Below are 18,337 nucleotides of genomic sequence, written 5' to 3'. Positions count from 1 at the left end.
AGGCTTTAGAGTTGGAACAACTGGGTTTGAGTTGCCCTTTGTTACCTACCAGCTGTAGAATTTTAGGTCGATTACTTTTCTAGTTTTTCATTTTAGCTTAAGATGGCTATTGATTATAAAGAATCACATAGGACTCTATGGTTCTCAAAACATTGAGGATTCTTCAACATAGTACCTAGTATGATTAGGACCCTAAATAACATACATTAATAGTTTTCAGGTTATAGAACATATATTAATAGTTTTCAGTTTTTTATGCCCCAAAAGGCCACTACTACTCTTAAAAAATGATTCATCTGTGACTAGAAAATATTTCCCTATTTGAAAGAATTGCCTTTTAGAGAAAAGGAGAAGGCATGAGTTTAAGTAGTAAAGAAAGTGTATGAGGAAATAGGAAGGTTTGTGAGAACTTGCTCTTTCTAGACTCTCAAATGATATTTAGAAGTAATGTTTTAGTTATTGTGTTAGCAAAGAATTAGAAACTTGCATTTAACGGACTTTGCTTTTAAGAATGTTGTAAGACGTCTCAAACTTTGTAATTGCCCATTTCCTTTCTGCCACTGTTAAACATATATATTTTTTTAATTTCTTGTTCATTGTCATCTCACTTATCTTTGACTTCTTTTTACTTCTTATTTTTGCCAAGGATGTCTTGGATGAGATATCTTATCAAGCTTCTTGTCTTCAGTTTTAAAACTTATTTTATCTGTTTTAGACTTCTAGCAGTGTTGATCCTCATTATAATGTTTACAAGAAACTGATGACATAAATCAGAATGCCATTTTTTTTTCACTTATGAGAGAAGTTTATACATATCATTCAAAAACTGGTATACTTGTATCCTCTAGTTTTCTACTATAATTTACTAAGTCCTGACAATAAAAATATTTTTTGTAACTTATTTTATTGTTGTTGCTTTTATAGAACCCAATTCTATTTATTTTAAAAAGAACTTAAGTTTAAAATATAATAATAAAATTGAAAAAATAACAGAAAACAGAAGAAATTTATTTAGAATATTGTTGTTTACCCAGTTACTTTTAGGCAACTTAAATATTTCCAACTCAGAAATAACCTACAAAACTCTGAAGCACTTTGGAAAAAAAAACCAAAAAACTACAAATCTATGTTTTTCTGCTTTAGACACCAGAGTATTGGGGTTTATACTTCAAAAAAATATGTATATATAAATAAAATATGATTCTCTGTTTTTCCCCCTGGCAGTCCTCAGTGTTGTCTTAAGTTTAATGAGTATTGAAATTATTAGGGTATGGATAGCAGGTAAGAGTTGAAGAAAGAGTTCCATCTTCAAAAGTGAAGGAAAGAAGTATCAGTTGAGGTCAGATGTAGTAAGAGAGGTGTAGTCATGCTCAGTTACATATATTTACACTTTCCCTGTTTTGTGTTCATAGGATATAAAAGTAGTAACTAGCTAGCAATCTGTAACTATTTATTATCTCCTAAATAATGCCAAACATACTGCCAAAAATTACTTGTATGGATTATTTGAAGGTCTGACTACCTTATTTCCAAATTTTCTTTCATTCTTTTTTTTTTTTTTTTTTTTCATTTTTGTCTTGATCTGCTAACCCAGGTATACTTGTTAAAAACTGATCCTAGCTGGGTGCAGTGGCTCACATCTAAAATCCCAGTGATGTGGAGGCCTGAGGCAGGAGGATTGCAAGTTAAAGGCAACCCTCAACAATGAAGTGAGGCCCTGAGCAATAACAGGGAGACCCTATTTAAAATTAAGGACAAAAGGGTGGTCTTGGTGATGGGATATAGCTCAGTGATAAAGTGCCTCTGGTTCAATCCTCAGTACCACCACCAAAAAAAAAAAAAAAAATCTTGTTTTACTTAGTGAAGAAATTCTGTTCTAGGGTAGCTAGAATTCATAATACACAAAATTATGGTTCCTTAACAGAACTGGAATTGATATTTTCAGCAGTATTTTACTAAAGAAATACAACCACATGTGTGAGAAAGATTGTTCATTTGAATAATTAGGTGTACTTTTTATTGTATTGTGTATATGTTTTCCTTCTTGGTAAGTATTCTTACAGTCATTTGATTATGAAACTCAGATAAAAAAGGAAGAAATATTTTAAACTTTTGGGTTTTATAGATAAGGTTATTTATTGCTAGGTATGTATGTCTAAGAACATCAACATCTACTTCTCAAGATCATTAATACCATGTATACAGAAGAAATTCTGACTTTGAGTTTTCAGTCTGTAAACATTTGGGAAATATTTCTACCTTATGTCTATATTGCATCAACTTTCTAAAGTACAATTATGAATTTATTTGGGTGTATCATAGTTTTTCAAGCTGAGTATTTTTTAACATTAATGAATTTTCTTTTTTAAAAAGTGATTTATATTTCACATACATTTTATGTGTCAGTAATATGTTCTAAGTGTAAAGTAATTTATTCTGAGTGTCAGATAAGGTGTTATTTAATTTATAATTTGAGCACAAAGAACTCATATTTATCTCGTTCTGTGATCTGTTTACAATTTCTGGTCTATTTCTGCCATGCATGTTGGTTGTGTTTATTCATTTGAGTCATCATTTCCAGTAAAAAATAGTATTTTCAGGGCCTCAATGTTCTTACTTGCCAGAAGATAAAATTAATATTTAATGTCCTTCATGCACTAAAGTTCTATAGTTATTTTCAATCATAGGTAAATTTATGCTTCTGTATCTTTAGAAGACATTATGTCTTTGTGTATGGTAATGATTTCAGTATAAAACATTGGTTACCTCTACCTTCCTTGATTTGTGGAGAATTTTAGTTCCAAGTCAACAATCCAGTATATAACTTCAGATCAAAATGAATAAAAGACCCACCCTTCAAGGAATTTTAGTTACAGTAAACAGTATTTCAGAGCCTTTTTCTTTATAATGGTCTTTGTTCTACCAAACTTGTCTCTTTGTGTATCCTAGGACTTTCATTTGTTCAGTTCTCTCTTTATCTACTGATATATAGATCTAAAGTTGAAAAGCTAATCATAAGATTATCTTTAATGTTTTTATATTTTGCACCCGGGGCCAGTGTAATTATATATATTATTGGCTTCATCATTTGCACTATACTTTCTTAACTTATTCTATTCCATCTTATTACTATTGAATAATTTAATTTGAAAAAGAATATTTCTGTGCATAATGTTAAACATTAAACATTATTGTTGTTAAACATTAATTTGCAAAATTAATTTGCTTTTCATCATATACTAAGAGATTAATATAAAGATTTATAATAAAGTGCAAAAGCATTATATATGGACTTGTGGATGGGATTTTATTAATATTTTGGTGAATGGCTGCATTTTAAATGTTTTTAACATTACATAAATAAAATTTGTTAAATGGGCTAGCTTCACATGTGCTACTACTGTATACATATCTTTTGTCTAATTTGATTGAATAGGTGTTTTATAGAAATAAATGGTCTTCATAGTTATTTGTATGTTTCAGATTGCTAAGAAGCCTCGAACACCAACCTGTGGTCCAGTAATCACGAAGCTGATCTTTGCAAAACCAATTAATAGTAAAGCAGTTACAGGACAGACAACTCAAGTATCACCATCAGTCATTGCAGGTTATATTTCTTTACAGTTTATTAAGTTGTATATTTACCTTTCTTTTAGATTTAAAGAAGACTGATCTGCCACCTTAAAATGTTTTATGCAATAGTATAGCTTATTATAAACCAACCTACTTTGATAGGAAATGTTATTAAGTGAGTGCTTCAAGCAAAATGCCTTATCTTCAAATCAGTCCATCATTTTAGTCTCTTTTGTGTTTAGAAATTTACCATGAAAATAACAAAGTCTTAAACTCTAGAAATACAAGCTAACATTTATGTAGTATTTAGTATTTGCCATTCTTAGCTTTTTACATCTAGTGACTTAGGTAGTTTTCTGCCAAACCTATGATGGACGTTTCCTGTGTGGCAATGGAGGCACTCAGCTAGTAAATGGCTGAGCTGGAATTTGAACTAAGTTTGTCTATAGTGCACATGTACTAAGTCAAGTAGATTTCATTTAGTGTATATTAGAAATAGTATTTCATGATTTCAGTTTTAATTTTTTTTTTTTTTGGTTTTTGCATTTTAATATTCTCTACATGCAGTTTTCTTTGAAAAGAAAATTATCACAGTGGTAGTAATTACTTAAGTGATAACAGGATTTTAGCTATATTACTTTTATCAGCATATTCCTTAATGTTACCCAGTTATCCTTTATTATGTACTTAAAAATTTCTTATCACCAGTAACTGAACCACCTCAGAAATTTGGACTTCAAGTGTTCCATTTGTCTTTTCTTTAGCCTACCTGCCTTTGTACTCCCAAACCAGCTATTTTTGACTTGGAAATCTCTGATCTCTTGATTCTCCCATTTTCTCTTTAATAATCACATTTTCTGTCCTTAAATTCTTCTTTACTCAACATGGAGTTCATGACTCATCATTATAGCTCCCTTGCAGACACCATTAATTGTGTTTTACCTGTCTTTCTATAATGGCTTGGTTAGGCCAACTCTTCACTCTGCTGTCAAGCAGCTCAGTTCTTCTAGAAAGAATCACACAACCATGGTGAGGGATGGTCTTTAATTCAGAGTTATACTTATACTAACATTACTCTTGCTTTTTTTTTTTTTAATGAAAAAGTGTAACTGAATAGTAGCCTTTTGACTAAAGACTTTCAAGTGCTAATTACCCATTCTTTGACATGTGTATTCTTGAAGATGGTACTTTAACTGTTAGCTAATCCTAGTATAAATATTTAAACCACTTGCTATGGGGACTAAGAACCAAAAAGGGGGGAAAAAGCTAAAACAAAACAACAACAAAAAAAATCCACCTTAAACCACTTATTAGAGTCTTTAGTAAATTTAAAGATATAGCAATAGGCAACTCTGAAGTCAGTGGCAGTAATTTGTCATTTTTCTGGATTTGAATTGTATGTAGGGAGGCTTCTCCCTACACTTCTTTAGTGAGTATGAAAGGGGATGGAAAGATGATAGTATAAGGGTAATTTCAGTGAGTATTTTTCTGTTAGCTATCAGTAGAGATTCGTGAGGGTATAGGAGGCTGGCTGATGTCATGAGGGCTAGAGTAGGTGTGAAATACGGCCACAGAGGCAAGATTGGAAAGAAATTGGATTTGGGGCTGGTTCAGGAAGTAGGGTATAATTGGCTTAAAGTAAGTAAGACTTAAAAATATTGACGAAAAATGGCCACTAATCCCCTAGGAGGTTTTGCATAGGTTGAATGAGTTAAACAAAAGGACTGTTGCATGCAGTGTTTTTTAATGTTCTTTTCCCCTATGTCCCATTTTGGGTGCTGGGGATTGAATCTGGAGGCACTTGGCCACTGAACTACATCCTCAGCCCTTTTAAATTTTTATTTTGAGACAGATTCTTATTAAGTTTCTAAGAACTCCGCTAAATTGCTGAGGCTGAATTTACAATCCTCCTGCCTTGGCCTCCCTAGTGTCTGGGATTACAGGTATATATCATTGTGCCTGGCTTATAACTATTTTGAGTTTGAGAGTCATTTAAAATTTTTATTGTGTGGGGGGATTATATGTCAACATTTGTAGTGTTTTCAGAGTGTCTGAATGAATTTTTGGCTATATCAAGAGTTCACCTTGACTATCTTGAATGTCCATTTTTGGGTCATTTATGATGTATTGCAGACATAACTTCACCTTTTAATTGCAGACAGACCATAGTACCACTAAAATTAGTACAGAGATAGAATTTTGTTAAATTTCACTAGATTGTTGTCATAAAGTTTAGTTTGGGGGAATAATTTCACCTTTTAACTGATTTTGTGTAGCCTTTTAAAATACCTGGAATCTGGCTGGGCAGTGTGGCACACACTGCAACTTTGTAGGTTGAAACAGGAAGATCACAAGTTCCAGGCCAGCCTTAGCAGCTTAGCTGTGCACTGCCTCAAAAATAAAAAATAAAAAGGGATGGGGATATAGCTCAGTGGTAAAGGACCCGTAGATTCAATCCATCATATCACAACAAGCAAAAGCATATAAGCCAAATTTTAAACCACCAATGTAACTGTTCTATTGAACTGTAGGTTTCATCATTTTTGTATTTCAACTAATATTCTTTCATAGTACATTAAGGTTGTTTTTTTAAAACGATTTTTGAGCTTCTTATTTAAGTTGCATCTCTTTTCTGTCTTTTAATCAAGGTAAACATATTTGTATAAAATGAGTTTTCTAAAATGTAAATCTGTTTATGCCATACCCTTGCTTAAAATTTTCTTGGCCTTATTTATTTCTTGGCCTTCATTCATCAAGATTAAGTTCAAATTACAGTGCTTTCTTAGCATTAAAAACATTTTTGATCTAATGTGTGCTTTTCATCTTATTAGCTCCAAGCCTACTGATTTATCTATTTTGAGAGATCACCAAATGATCATATTCTATCAGGACTAAGGGTCTTGGTGCTCCCAGTTCCTTTTACATGGAACACCTTTCTTTGCTCTTCCTTTGGCTAATTTATCCATTTTGTTTTTTGCATTAGAAAGTGTCTGATTCCTGGGTTTAGTTAATTACTCTTATCTCTCTTTTTAAAATTCTTTTTAGATATACTTGATAATACAGTGCATTTTCACATATTATACATACATGGAGCGTAACTTTCCATTCTTATGGTTGTACATGATGTGCAATTACCCTGGTCATGTTATCATATATGAAGAAAGGAAAGTTGTGTCCGATTCATTCTACTGTCTTTCCTATTTCATTGCCCCTCCCTTCTCTTCATTCCCCTTTGTTTAATCCAGTGAACTTCTATCTCCCCACCCCCTTGTATCATGTTATCATCTGCCTATCAGAGAGAACATTTGGACTTTGGTTTTGGGATTGTTTTATTTCACTTAGCATGGTAGTTTCCAGTTCCATCCATATACCAGCAAATGCCATACTTTTATTCTTCTTTATAGCTGAGCAATATATAACATATTTTTTTAATCCATTCATCTGTTGAAGGGCACCTAGGTTGATCAGTTATTCTTCCTCTAGCCATCTTACGTATCCTTAAAACCTGGTGTTACCTATCAAATACTTATCATACTTGCTTTTAATTTGTTCTTTTAGTCACACTATATTATAATACTTGGCTTTCTTATTTGTTTCCCTGTAGCATTTATGATTTTTATTTTTTTCATTTTTTTCCATATCTTTATTTGTGTGTGTATGCCAGGAATTGAACCCAGTGCCTTGTGATTGCTAAGTTGTGGCTCTACCGCTGAGCCACAATCCCAGCCCCACTTAACGATTTTTGTTGATTGTAGTTTTTTGTTTGCCGTCTAGTTCTTTTTTTTATATGAACTTATTTTTTAAAAACTTTAAGCCAGACATGGTGGCATATGCCTGTAATCCAAGCTGCGTGGGAGGTTGAGATAGGAGAATCTCAAGTTCCAGGCCAGCCTCAGCAGCTTAGTAAGACCTTGTCTCAAAATAAAATAAATAAATAAATAAAAAGGGGTTGGGGGTATAGCTCAGTGATACAGCGTTTCAGAACTTTAAAAAATGTACTATAAGTGTCTAGTTCATTGGCATTAAGTATATTCACATTATTGTACAACTGTCATTCCCATGCATCTCTAGAACTTTTTTTATCTTGCAAAACTGAAATACTATATTCATTAAACAGTAATTCTCATCTTCCTTCCTCTCTTCAGCCTCTGGCAACTCCCTACAACTTTCTGTCTCTACGATTTTAATTGCTCTATGTACCTGATACAAACAGAATCATATAATATTTGTTTTTTTATGACTGGCTTATTTTACTCACTATAATACCCATTAATTGCATCAATACCATAGTATGTTGTCAGAGAATTTCCTTCCTTTTTAAGGCAGAGTAATGTCGTACTGTGCACACATACTATATTGATGATCATTTCTAATTTGTGTTTCTTTCCTGCTCCTTCTCCCTCCCTGTCTCTCCAGTACCTAGTACACTTTCTGGCAATTAGATGTAGTTCAGTGAATGTGTATTATTGAATATCATGGAGGCAGTATAGAGATATGGTAAGAACTGTTTGAAGACTTGGGTTTTCTTCTTGGCTCTTCTGTTAATTTTCTCTGTGATCTTGGATAAGTATGTTGTTTTTTCATCTTATTTCTGTAAAATGTAAATACCAGTCACCATACAGAACTTTGGAGATGGTTAAATGAAATACAGACTTCTGCATTATCAGAGCTCACAAGGTACCAGGTTGCTTCATGACAGCAAACTTCATTACAATGTTAAGATATTCACTAGTGAATTAATCTCATATAGAATTTGTCCTTGTTCAAATATGCCAATCCCAGCCTATTTCATCCGAGGCCTTTTGGAGTTGTTTCTTTTGATTTTTGGAGATCACCTGACAGTAGAAGATAAAGGTCTTCTAAATTGATTTCAAGATGAAATTGTAACTTGGATACTTGCTTGAATATGTCTTCAGAGTTAAGGATAAATAGGGATTTAGAAATCAGATAATCAGAAATGCTGGAATTTTAAAGGATGTAAAGGTTCTTAAGGAAATTTGATGAAATCTTAAAATATTTAGCGGAAATTACCTTCTTTGGGATCATGTTATATCTGTGTAACTGAATTTGTCATTGTGTTGTCGTACAAATTTTCAGAAGAGACTTCTCTTGCCAGGCTCATGCCTGTAATCACAGTGACTCAGGATGCTGAGACAGGAGGATCATAAGTTCAAGATCATTCTCAGAAACTTAGAGAGGCTCTAAGTAACTTAGTGAGACTCTGCCTCAAAAACTAAAAAGGTGTATAACTAATTAAAAAGAAAAAACTTGGGGATGTGGCTCAGTGGTTAAGTACTCCTGGGTTCAGTCTCTGATATCAAAAATAAAAGAAAGAGAAAGACCTCTCTTCCTAAATCAACAGCTTATTTGTTTTGTTCATCATGAGAGTTGTAGTTATACACTGAATTTTTTTTTTAAAGTGAAGTTTTAGTTTTCTTTGCTACTTAAAATAAATTTTTGTCCCTGTTTTTTAAGTGAGTTACTTCATGTGGCCTATTTTTGATATTATACTCAGGAAGGATTTTCTATGAGAATATTTTCTGAAAGGTATGTAATGCCTGACAAATTTGAAATTAAAATGATATTTAAACAATGAGCATTTTATGAAACTGTCTTTATTGGTACAATAATTTTTAAATAATGGTTGTTGAGGATTCAGGCTTAGCCTACAGGTAATAACTTTGGAAAGACAAATGTGTTACTTTAGGCCAGACTCAAACTTCAGGCTGACTTTCTTAAAATATTTAATGTAGATTCATTTGGTTTATAAAGATGTAATTCAGGTTAAAAAAAAAAAAGCAATATACTCCTGATGCAGCAGCACATTATCTATAATACTAGTGACACAGGAGACTGAGACAGAGGATTTCAAGTTTGAAGCCAGCCTGAAGAACTTAGTGAGACCCTGTCTCAAAAATTAAAAGGGCTGGAGGTGTAGCTCAATAGTAGAGTGCCTTCGTGTTCAATCACGGTAACCCTGCACCCAAAATATGTGTGTGTGTGTGTGTGTGTGTGTGTGTGTGTGTGTGTGTATGTGTGTGTGTATCTATATGTATCTCCAACAGACCATTCAACTGAAATTTATTAGGGAACATCAATAAATTATTGCAAAAAGTTTTGAAAATTATATTTAAAATATTTTAAACTTCAAAAATGATAATAAAACTCAATTCACTTTAAAAGAAACAATGTATATGTTAGCATTTTAATAGGAAAATTAACTCAGAAGCTGTTGTGTATCAGTCCTCTATTTTGTTTAAAGAGAAAGCCTCTTTCTTTTTCCTTTTCTCCCTCCCTTTCTTCCTTTTTCCTTCATCTTTAGCTGTACCTAAAAGTTCAATCATAGCATCTAAAGGTTGGAGGGGAATTTAGAGATTACTTAGTTATCTACCTTCACAACATACTTAGATGCTTAACTTCCCTCTTTAGCCAGTAGATTTGATTAGTCAGCATCAGCTTGGAATTCATCTGTGTTAAGACATTATATTAAAGCAAGCTGTGTCACACAGAGCATATTCCTTAATTGTTCTGAGTTTGTCATTGTAATTGGAAATTTGAAGTTCTTCTTAATGTTGAGCTGAATTTTTTTTCTGTTTCTGTATGTTTGATGATCATGTCTTTGAATTAGTTTCTTGCCTAGAATAAAAATTCCTGATATTTCATCTTATTCCAATATAACTACCAATCCCTAAGCCATAGTATGAAATCTGGCAAGGGTAGCTAGGAGAAACTTTTTAGTCCCTTTTGGCAGTCTGAAATCAGACAGTGTTCAACCTGAAAATGTTCAAATTAGTCTGTCTAATTATTGTTTCTGAAGTGTGGATTTAAATCATACACTCATGATTTAAGTTCCAATAGGAAGATAGCTATTGAAGATAGTGGAATTCAGAGTTTGAAGTTTTAAGACTTGGGATTAAGTCCTGACTTTTAGAAGCTGCGTTACACAGGGCACATTGCTTAATTGTCCTGAGCTTACTTTCTGATGGCTATAGTTTGACAAAATTGATGAGAATATAAGTGGAATTGTTTTTATAGATTTATGTAAGTTGATACTAAGTATTACTAAGAATCATTGTTTGTTTTTGTCCAGGGTCACCACAGTGCATTAGGAATTTAGTTAAGTGTTCAGGTTCATATGGTAATTCATATGAAATAGTGAACATATACTGAAGTCCTTGTGGATATAGATCATCACATAAATTTATATACTATTATTGAAAAAAGTCAAACTGATGTGCTGCCTCTCATTTGCAGGTAGGGTTCTTTCACAGTCTACTCCTGGAACTCCATCAAAGACCATAACAATATCAGAAAGTGGTGTTATTGGATCAACTTTAAATTCTACAACACAGACACCAAATAAAATAGCCATCTCACCTTTGAAATCGCCAAATAAGGTAAAAAAAAAAAAAAGCCACAAATGCCAAATGTTGTGGTTTATGCATTTATTTTTCTACTAGTCACTTACATACTTCCATTTTCATATATTTCTAAGCACGTAATAGGCACTCACTGAATACTGGGTTTATCTAGTAATCAAGGATTTTTCTCCATATTTTTATTGGTACATTATAATTATACACAATGGTGGGGTTCATTATTAAATATACATACGTGCACATAATATAAGAATATAATTTAGCCAGTATCATTCCTCATATTTCTCCTTTCCCTCTATTTTTCCTCCCCCACTCACCCATCCCTTTTCTCTACTCTTTTGATCTCCCTTTAAGTAATTAGGGATTTTTGAAAAAATAAACACTTATTTAAATACAGGGTAACATAGAAATCATTTTGCATGTTAAATTGATTTCTGTGGCCCATATGAATATGGGCATAATAAAAATCTTTTGAATGAAGTTGTTGTATAAGTATTCAGTTTCTGTTCAGTTAATATTTAGCAAAATTATTATCTTTGGGGGAGTTACATATATAGAAACTATGTAAATATAAAATGTTAAAGTAACTTCTTTTATGGAGAGTTGAGCCTTTTTTGGATAATAGGACTCAAGAGTACTAGAATTTGCTAGTAGATGCTGGTAACCATAATACAAAGTACATTTTATTCAGAGCATTCAAAAGATTTTCATAATTTGTTTTCATTTTAAGGTGATAAAGTACCTACTATTTTACTCTTAATAATTAACTCATTTTTATATAATATATAGATGTCATTATACTAACATTAAAAAGTTTAAGTTATGTTTTAAAGTCATATTATTCAGGTAGAAAGCCAAGCATCATTATTCTATAAGGTGCCACCCTTGTGCCTCTGGAAATGTATTACCATTTGTACCTGCCTTCTTCCTTGATTTGCAACTGCTTATAAATAGAACAAACATTAAACATTTGCCTTACATTTTTTAATAGTCTAGAGGTTGACTTCTATTATAATGGAACTTGAATATAATGTATAAATACGATGTCTCTTACAGTTTATTAAACTAGGCATCTACCTGCGTAATCATATGGACAATTTTTTTTTTTCTGAAATGGAATGAATCAGCAGATATTTGAGTGCTTACTGTATGCCATGCATAGTGATAGGCACTGGAGAAAAACATAAGATAAGGTTTTTAATTTCAGGGAGTTCAATAAGGGAGTTAGACTGAAACATAAATAGTTGCCCCACAGAATTATAATACTTCCAGGTGAATTGATGAGGTGTGTGTGTGTGTGTGTGTGTGTGTGTGTGTGTGTGTGTGTGTTAGGGAAGGCTTATGCAAAGAAGTCTGTTGTTGAAAGATATTAACCTTAATGAGTGGTAAGACTTAGCTGTGAATGAGCAAGCAGAAGGGGCTTTTTGGATTGAGGCTTTACACAAATATGTAAAAGTGTGCCCCTTTCAAGGAGTTATGGTGTTTTAATAGTGTGAGAGCCATCCTAAGATTAGTTGGGAGATATTACTGTTTTCAAGGATGTTTGGATTTTCCTGTTCATAAAGACTTTCTTTGGCTTCTCATTGCTTATAGGATATAGTTCTCACCTTGTCTACATGTTGGACCTGGGAGTTTTAATAAATACTAATGCTTGGTTCTCATGCCGAGATTCTATTGTGTTCTTTCTGGAGTTTGGCCTGATATCAGAATTTTTAAAAGCTCCCTAAGTAGTTCTAATGGTAGCCTAGATTGAGAGAGCCTCACCCTAAATAAGTTGAGATTCATATTTTTAAAAAGAAGATTCTAGCTGGGTGCACACCTATTTCCCAGAGAAGTGCAGCTTGCCTGACAGCTTGTCTTTAGTATCCTTCCTCTGCCATTTTGATAGCTCCATCCATTTTCTTTCTTTCAGAATTTTCCAGGCTGAGACCAGTTTCTGTGTTCATGTATTCCCTAAACTCTGAGGATATGTGTTAGGTACTCCTAAGAACTTTGACTGCATTTAATTCTGGTGGCTAGACCAAGATAAGCTTGAGAGTTTGTTAATTTTAGTTGCTAGCTGATGATTCATAAGTCAGTTTCTCCTCTTTTCCAGTTATCACCCATTCCTAGACGTTTTCTTGGTTCACTCCTGCTGTAAAGCCCTACTATTCTCTATATTTATGAATTCTCTTCTCCTAATTTTTTTTTTTTTTTTTAAAGAATAGAAGGTAAGTGATAGGGATGCTATCTTTTAGTAAGTCTGGCATGAATGTCATGTCCTTCTTTTTAGAGTAAATGGGAGTTTACAGTTTGTAGTTCTCAGCTTTGGAGCCTTACTTCAGCCATATTTTGAGACAGGAGAAAACATCTCATATCTTAGTCTAGAGAGGGAAGATAGAAGGAATAGCTGATTTGGACAAAAACATATTTAGTTCTTAGACATAATTGTCATTGAATCTGCACTGATTATCTACAGGAGGATGCCTAAGAGGAAGCTGAGTGGAGGCAGTGACTAAAAATATGGATATAAATAAGATCACCCAAGGAACATTCAGTTGTATGTAGAATGAAAAGAAAAACGGACTGAACCACAACATATAAAGTGTCTTAAAAGGCCCAATGGAAGAGAATTAATGACAAGAGAGGTAGTAAGAAATACTTCATGAAGGGTGTGAAAGGAAGGATATTCAAGAATGTCACTGAATGTTGAGAAAGACAGTAGAATGAATCAGATATAACTTTCCTATTTACATATATGAATATAATACAGCCAATGTAACTCCACATCATGTATAACCACAAAAATGGGAAATTATACTCCATGTATATATATCAAAATAGATTCTGTCATGTATAACTTAAAAAAACAATTTTTAAAAAATCCTTCACACAAAAAATGAACTTGGCCAAATCTACATGGGATAAATTGATCAAAACTGAATACACACCTACAAATGTAAAACTGGGAAAATCTGAATAAAGTCTCTGCATCAATGGATTAAAAAAAATTATACTGAGCCATAATTGCAAATGTCATGGAAGAGTCAATTAAGAAAAGACTAAAGCTGGGCATGATGGTACACACCTGTAATCCTAGCAACTCTGGAGGCTAAGGCAAGAGGATTGCACATTCAATGTCAGGCTTAGCAATTAACAAGACCCTGAAAATGTTTATAGTCTCAAAATAAAAAATAGAAAGGGATGGGGATATGTTCAGTGGTACAGCTCCTGTGAGTTATGTCTACAATATTAGGGGAGGGGAGGACTAAAAAGTAAGGATTTTCTGGAAATGTACTTGTTGCCATTGATAGCATCAAAACCCCAAAATAAAACAAAACAAAACAACAAAAAACCACCCCAAGCATTTACTGTTCCCTTTCTGCTCACACACACAACCTGACCACTCCTGTCTACCTTGACTCTGCTGGAACTTCTCTCATTATTTATCCTTTTTTTTTTCTTTTTCTCACACATTTCAATTTATTTTCATTCATCACTTCTCAAAGTGATTTAGCATCCCCCTTTTTTTTTTTTTTACATCTTCATACATGTATTTTGTATGATGAGGGTCTCCTTTCACTATCCTTGCTATTCCCCTTCTCCCTCCCTTTCCCTCCTACCCCTATTCCCTATCTAGAGATAATTTTTCTCCCTTGCTCTCCCTCCCAACCCCATTTTGAGTCACGCCCCTTATATCAGAGAAGACATTCAGCATTTGTTTTTTGGGGATTGGCTAACTTCACTTAGCATAATTTCCTCTAATGCCATCCATTTTCCTGCAAATGCCATGATCTTATTCTTTTTTATTGCTGAGTAATATTCCATTGTATATAAATGCCACATTTTTTTAATCCATTCATCCACTGAAGGACATCTAGGTTGGCTCCACAGTTTAGCTGTTGTGACTTGAGCTGCTATAAACATTGATGTGGCTGTGTCCCTGTAATATGCTGTTTTTAGGTCCTTTGGGTATAGTCCCAGAAGAGGAATAGCTGTGTCAAATGGTGGTTCCATTCCCAGATTTCCAAGAAATCTCCATACTGCTTTCCAAATTGGCTGCACCAATTTTCAGTCCTACCAGCAGTGTATGAGTGTACCTTTTCCCCCACATCCTCGCCAGCACTTGTTGTTGTTTGTCTTCATAATAGCTACCACTCTTACTGGAGTGAGATGGTATCTTAGAGTAGTTTTAATTTGCATTTCTCTGATTGCTAGAGATGATGAATATTTTTTCGTATATATTGTTGATTGATTGTATATCCTCTTCTGAGAAGTGTCTGTTTAGGTTGTTGGCCCATTTATTTATTGGATTATTATTATTATTATTATTGTGCTTATCTTGTTCAGCTCTTTATACACCCTAGAGATTAGAGCTCTATCTGATGAGTGAGGGGTAAAAATTGGTTCCCAGGATATAGGCTCCCTATTCACCTCACATATTATTTCTTTTGCTGAGAAAAAACTTTTTAGTTTGAATCTGTCCCATGTGTTGATTCGTGGTTTTAATTCTTGTGCTATAGGCGTCTTATTAAGGAAGTTGGGGCCTAGCCCCACATGATGGAGATTAGGGCCTACTTTTTCTTCTATTAGAGTCTCTGGTTTAATCCCTAGATCCTTGATCCATTTTGAGCTAACTTTTGTGCTGGTGAGAGAAAGGGATTCAATTTCATTTTGTTGCATATGGATTTCCAGTTTTCCCAGCAACATTTGTTGAAGATGCTATCCTTTCTCCAGTGCATGGTTTTGGCACCTTTGTCTAATATAAGGTAGTTGTAATTTTGTGGGTTAGTCTCTGTGTCCTCTATTCTGTACCATTGGTCTACTAGCCTGTTTTGGTGCCATATTTATCCCTTTTTATATTGGGTACCACCACAAGACCCAGACTCTTGGTCATCTTTTATTTCCCTTATCTAATCCCCTAAAGGCTCTCAGTATCTTCTGTTCCATTTTCTATCTGTCCCTTTCTTGAAATCCTTTGATGTGTCCTCTCAGAATAATCCCTTAAATCCTCAGCTTTTTTACTGAATATCCCTTTTCTCTTCTTGACCAAATGGATATTTGGCTCTCTTCAAGTATACTTATTTCATAGCAGATCTCTAAGTATTGGCTGTTTTTCTCTTTTAGACCTTATACCACCGAACCTGAAAGGGGAGGTAGAAGGGTAGGTGATTCCCCTGTTTCTCATTACAATTTCAGACCATTCTCATTTCCTTCTCCATCTTTGAATCTAATATTACTAGGTTCAAAAGTGGGAAATAAAGCGTGTCCAGTGTTTTCTCAAATTAATTGAAATTTTAGTTGTCTCTTATTTCAGGACAGACGTCTTTTGTTATATTTATTTTCTAACGTAATCTTATTTCATAAATATTGATTAGACACATAAATAATTATTAAGCTAATAAAAATATAGCTCTGCTTTCTTTTTGCTCTACTTTCTTTTTGCTTTTTTTATTACTTTCTTTTTGCTCTAGATTTTAGCAATGTTATCTTCTACTTACTGGCTGTTAATGTTGCTTTTGTTCTATAATCTTATTCTTTTCTGTTAATATTGTTTTATTCATAATTTGTTTCAGTTTATTTCAGAAATACAATGTGGTTTAGCATGGAAATTTCTACCCATCTAATATATAACATCAGTAGACAAAGGAAAATAAATTTTGATAATCTCAGTAAATGCAGAAAAATCCTTGATAATATCCAATCTTCATTTTGATTAAAAAATACTTGAAACAATCAAATAGGACATTCTCATAATTTGAAAACAGAGAAAAATACATCAAACTTTATGTAATGGTGCAGTGTGGAATGAGGATACCTACTTTCAATACTTGTTCAATTCTCCTGCAGGCATAAGTTAATGCAAAGCAAGTAAAAGAAATAAGTACATAGGGCTTCAAAGGAAAAGAAAATACTATCATAATTCACACATTAAATTAGTTTGTACATGTAAAAATTTTTAAATTGTTATTAAACTATTAGAATTAGCATATACATTTAGTAAGGTGATTGGATACATGGCCAGTGTAAAAATTCTTTCTAGACCATTTTTATTTAGTGTAATTATTGATATAATTAGATTTAAATATTTTAAGAACTTTTTTTTAATACCTTTATTCTATTTATTCATTTGTATGTTGTGCTGAGGATCGAACCCAGGGCCTTACATGTGCTAGGCAAGCACTCTACCGCTGAGCTATCGCCCCAGCCCCTAGATTTAAATTTTTCTATCTTACTACTTTTCTCTTTGTTCCATCTATGCTTTGTTATTTTTATTTTTTATTTTTTTTGGTGGTGCTGGGGATTAAACCCAGGGCCTTGTACATGCGAGGCAAGCACTTTGCTAACTGAGCGATATCCCCAGCCCCTTGTGCTTTGTTATTTCTTTAACCCATTTTCTGCCTCTTTTTTTTTGGGGGGGCAGTGTTCATTGGATATTTTTTATGATACTGTTTTATCTCAACTATTGTTTATAATTAAAAAAAAAATTGTTTGGGCTGGGATTGTGGATCAGTGGTAGAGCACTTGCCTAGCATGCTCAGGGCCCTGGGTTCGATCCTCAGCACCACATAAAAGTAAATGAATGGAATAAAGGTATTGCGTCCAACTACAACTAAATAAAATAAATATTAAAAAAAAGAAAAATTGTTTTTGGTGATTGCTCTATAGTCAACAGATTTTTTGGTAATTACTCTAGAGCCAAATACACATTTTTGACTAATCAATCCCTAGGCAAGTGCTCTACCACTGAGCTATACCCTTAGCTTTTATTTTATTTGTTTTCCAAATTTTGAGACAAGGTCTTTCTCAGTTGTCCTGGCTGCTCTCAAACTTGTGATCCTTCTGCCTCAGCCTCTTGAATTACTGGGATTACAGGTGTGTGCCACCAAGCTGAACTTGGACACCAATTTAAAAGATCCTCTTGGATACTCTATTCTCTGTTCTTCTCTTGTTTTCTTCTTTGTTTTTCCTTTCTGTTTTAGTTTGATAATTTTTATTGATGTATCTTTAAATTTCTTGATTCTTTTCTCAGTTGCATGTCTACTAGTGGCTAATTTAAAGAAGATAAATTCTGACAATTTTTATAAAAATTTAATTTTAGTATTGGATACTGTGGTGTATGCTTGTAATCCCAGTTACTCAGGAGACTGAGATGAGAGAATTGCAAGTCTGAGGCCATCCTGGACAACTTAGGGAGATTCTGTTTAAAAAATAAAAATAAATAAATAAATAAAACTTTAAAAAGGCCTGGGTATCTAGCTCAGTGGTAGAACACTTGTCTAGCATGCAAATGGCCCTGTGTGTTCAATCTTAAAAGTCAGCCCCATCAAAATGATAATAATAATGATAAAGATGTGGTGTATATATATATATATATATATATATATGATTTCAAGCATATTCAA

At 33.3% G+C, this 18,337-nt stretch overlaps 1 protein-coding gene across 13 annotated transcripts in view; it reads left to right on the top strand.

Annotated features, from left to right (window-relative positions):
* LIN54 (lin-54 DREAM MuvB core complex component) overlaps positions 1–18,337 on the top strand; it is an 83,361-nt gene that overhangs the window by 19,121 nt on the left and 45,903 nt on the right. For 10 of the 13 annotated variants that reach the window (XM_081304916.1, XM_081304914.1, XM_081304915.1 and 7 more), the window contains 2 exons: positions 3,484–3,607; positions 10,828–10,970. The exons of 2 other annotated variants lie outside the window; for them this stretch is intronic. In XM_081304916.1, the coding sequence (XP_081161042.1) occupies positions 3,484–3,607; positions 10,828–10,970 (267 nt within the window). The remainder of the gene's footprint in view (positions 1–3,483; positions 3,608–10,827; positions 10,971–18,337) is intronic. One more of the 13 variants, XM_081304918.1, reaches the window with a different exon arrangement.

Source organism: Spermophilus citellus (assembly GCF_964194105.1).
Source record: "Spermophilus citellus genome assembly, chromosome: 8".
Classification (NCBI taxonomy): domain Eukaryota; kingdom Metazoa; phylum Chordata; class Mammalia; order Rodentia; family Sciuridae; genus Spermophilus; species Spermophilus citellus.
This window is presented reverse-complemented; position numbering and strand designations above follow the sequence as displayed.